Here is a 2661-nt window from a genome sequence, read left to right as displayed (position 1 = left end):
ACCATCATGCGGCGTATGATCGTCAAGTATCGGTTCATGCGGCACCAAGTGGAGACGCAGGGATCCGGTACGGCTGACATGCTGTTCGCCACTCAGAAGGAGAACACACAGCTTCAGGTCGCGTTGGGTCAGTTGGTCGGGCAGTGGCAGGTCATCACGGACCACCTCAAGGAGGAAAAGGAGAGGACCACCGAGCGTTACCGGGCGGACTTCAAGAAGTTGATGGCAGAGCACGAAAGCGAAAAGCAGTCTCTGCGGGACCAGATTGCAGCACTAGAGGCTAAGCTCGGTACGTCAACAAGTGTGTCGAGTCTCTCTCGTCTCACGCCTTCGACGTGGACCGAATGATGAACTTCCTGAACCGCAACCAGACCAAGGTGACCGGAAACTGGCATCGCCTGGAGGAGCTGTTCAAGCATCACAAGCTCGGTACGACTCCGCCACCTGAATGGCAGACACTGATCAACGTCACTTCGGCAGATGATATGCTCGCCGAGCCTGGTCCGTTCAACTTTCGCCACGGAGACGACACCGAAGAGAAAGATAACGGTGGCGACTCCGGACCGAATGGCAACTCTGGATCGAGCGGGAGCACCAAACCAAGCGGCCGGCGCGTCTCCATTCTGGATCTCACCGGCGACTCCAGACCGAAAGAGCAGGCTTCTGCACGACCGTCATCCGGTACGGCCAAGCGTCAACGTGAGGTGCCGGACCAAGTGCAGTGGCGCCCTATTGCATGGGGTGCGTCAGGCGACGCTGCTCGCCCGGTCGGCAAGGAGTACCTGATCGACGAGAAGACTGCGTGCGCCTCCTTGGCCAACCTCCCGATTGTGCGGCGTAAAGTCCGTACCGACGTCCAGCTGGTCATGCGCACCGGATTAACGTATCACGCTGCCATGAAACTGCTGGATAAGGACACGGTGGCCCACGACATGTTCTTCCCGTTCGAGTTGTCCTGTATGCTAGCGCGCATGATGTTCTGGAATCGCTTGGACTCCACGTACTGGACGCCGTACGTCCCGGAGATTTACTACTTGCGCGCGGAGGCGATACTGGAACGGTGGGCAGACGACTGCGAGACACCGGAATACTGGCCAAACCTGATCGACTACACTCAGGATGACAGCGACTTGCTTCTCGGACCGGATGACGACGAGGGCGACAGCGAGAGTCGTGACGCCACGTGGGAACCCAGTGCGGAAGAGAAAGCCAAGATCGCTCGGGCCAAGGCCAGAGAGGATGAGCTGCGTGCGCTGCCAGTACTGTACAGGACTCGTCAAGCACTCAAGATCCGGTGTCGCCTCTTCGCAGGTCCAAGCGTCGTACCAGTTCGATGTCGTCACAGTCGGATTCGGTGTCCAGTGCACCCTCGGTCAAGAAACGGAGGAAGGCCCGACCGAGCGATGACCGCAAGAAATCGCCCCTGGCCCGCAAGGACATGAACGAGCTCAAACCAGAAGAATTGAAGGTGATCGAGAAGCCGGGTCCGGGCGTCACGTCTTGGCGTCACAAGGGGATCCTGACTACGTTCGCACCCAGTACGGTTGATGGAAGGTATGGATCTTGGACACGAAGCTCGGACGAAGCGGAGGGAGGGACGTCGCAGACGGCGAGACCGGAGCGAAGGCACTTGAGGGGTAGAATGAAGATTCGAAAGTGATTGAATTGTTGGAGCTTACACCCTACTGTTATAGACACGCGACCCTGCGTCCTATCACCTAGTGCATCTAATCAACCATCACTCACCGGTGTTCATCCAATCATCCTACTCGTCTAATCATCGGTGGCCTAAACAACTTACCGTAATCACCATAATCAACGTGGGTTCGGATTGGACCGGTTCGGGTTAACCGGTTAATGGGTACAACTGGTACACAGTAGCAACCCTCAATACGCCCCCTCAATGCGAAGTCCCACGAATGCCGAGAGCCACCGTCAGATCCGTGTGGCGTGGTCCCGCAAGCGCCTTCGTCATGATGTCCGCTAGCATCACAGAAGTCTCGCAGTACTGGAGCTTGACTTCGCCGCGCTTGACTTCATCGCGGATGTGGTGGTACTTGATGTCGATGTGCTTGGCGCGACCGTGGTTCACTGGGTTCTTCGTCATCTTGATGCACGACTGGTTGTCTTCGCGGATCATGAGTTCGGGTCCAGTCTCATTAGCGGCCGCCAGAATCTCGCATAGCAGGCGATGAATCCACTTGCCTTCTTGGATAGCCAGACTGAGCGCGATGTACTCCGCTTCATTGCTTCTTGCTTCCCCAGCTCACAGGCGCACTCATGAGCATGAACGTGTAGCCTGAAGTGGACTTGCGGTCGGCGAGGTCGCCGGCCCAGTCCGCGTCCGAGTAGCCACGAACGTCGATCTTGTCGCCCGGCTTGAAGCAGATCCCATGCGTCTTGGTGCCTTGCAGGTAGCGAAAGATACGCTTGACCGCAACCCAGTGTTCCTCTTGGGGGTTCTCCATGAAGCGCGATACATAGCCAACGGCGTACGCGATGTCTGGGCGCGTGGCGGTCATTAGGTGCATCAGAGCACCAACAGCTTCGCGAAACGGAGCGTTCACCTTGGTCGCCGCGTCGCTTGGAACCAGTCGAGTGCTCATGTCCACCGGACTCACCACGGCCTTGCACTCGTCCATGGCGAAGCGCTTCAGGATG

General features: G+C 57.6%; 1 protein-coding gene across 1 annotated transcript; it reads left to right on the top strand.

The window, feature by feature from the left end:
* Positions 1 to 485: 485 nt before the first annotated feature.
* Positions 486 to 1660, top strand: PHYSODRAFT_522943 (hypothetical protein; the record flags this gene model as incomplete). Its single annotated transcript, XM_009536892.1, has 2 exons — positions 486 to 1248; positions 1290 to 1660. The coding sequence occupies 2 exons, from the start codon at positions 486 to 488 to the stop codon at positions 1658 to 1660; spliced, it is 1134 nt and encodes a 377-aa protein (XP_009535187.1).
* Positions 1661 to 2661: the final 1001 nt, after the last annotated feature.

Source organism: Phytophthora sojae, assembly GCF_000149755.1.
Source record: "Phytophthora sojae unplaced genomic scaffold PHYSOscaffold_9, whole genome shotgun sequence".
Taxonomy (NCBI): Eukaryota; Oomycota; class Peronosporomycetes; order Peronosporales; family Peronosporaceae; genus Phytophthora; species Phytophthora sojae.
This window is presented reverse-complemented; position numbering and strand designations above follow the sequence as displayed.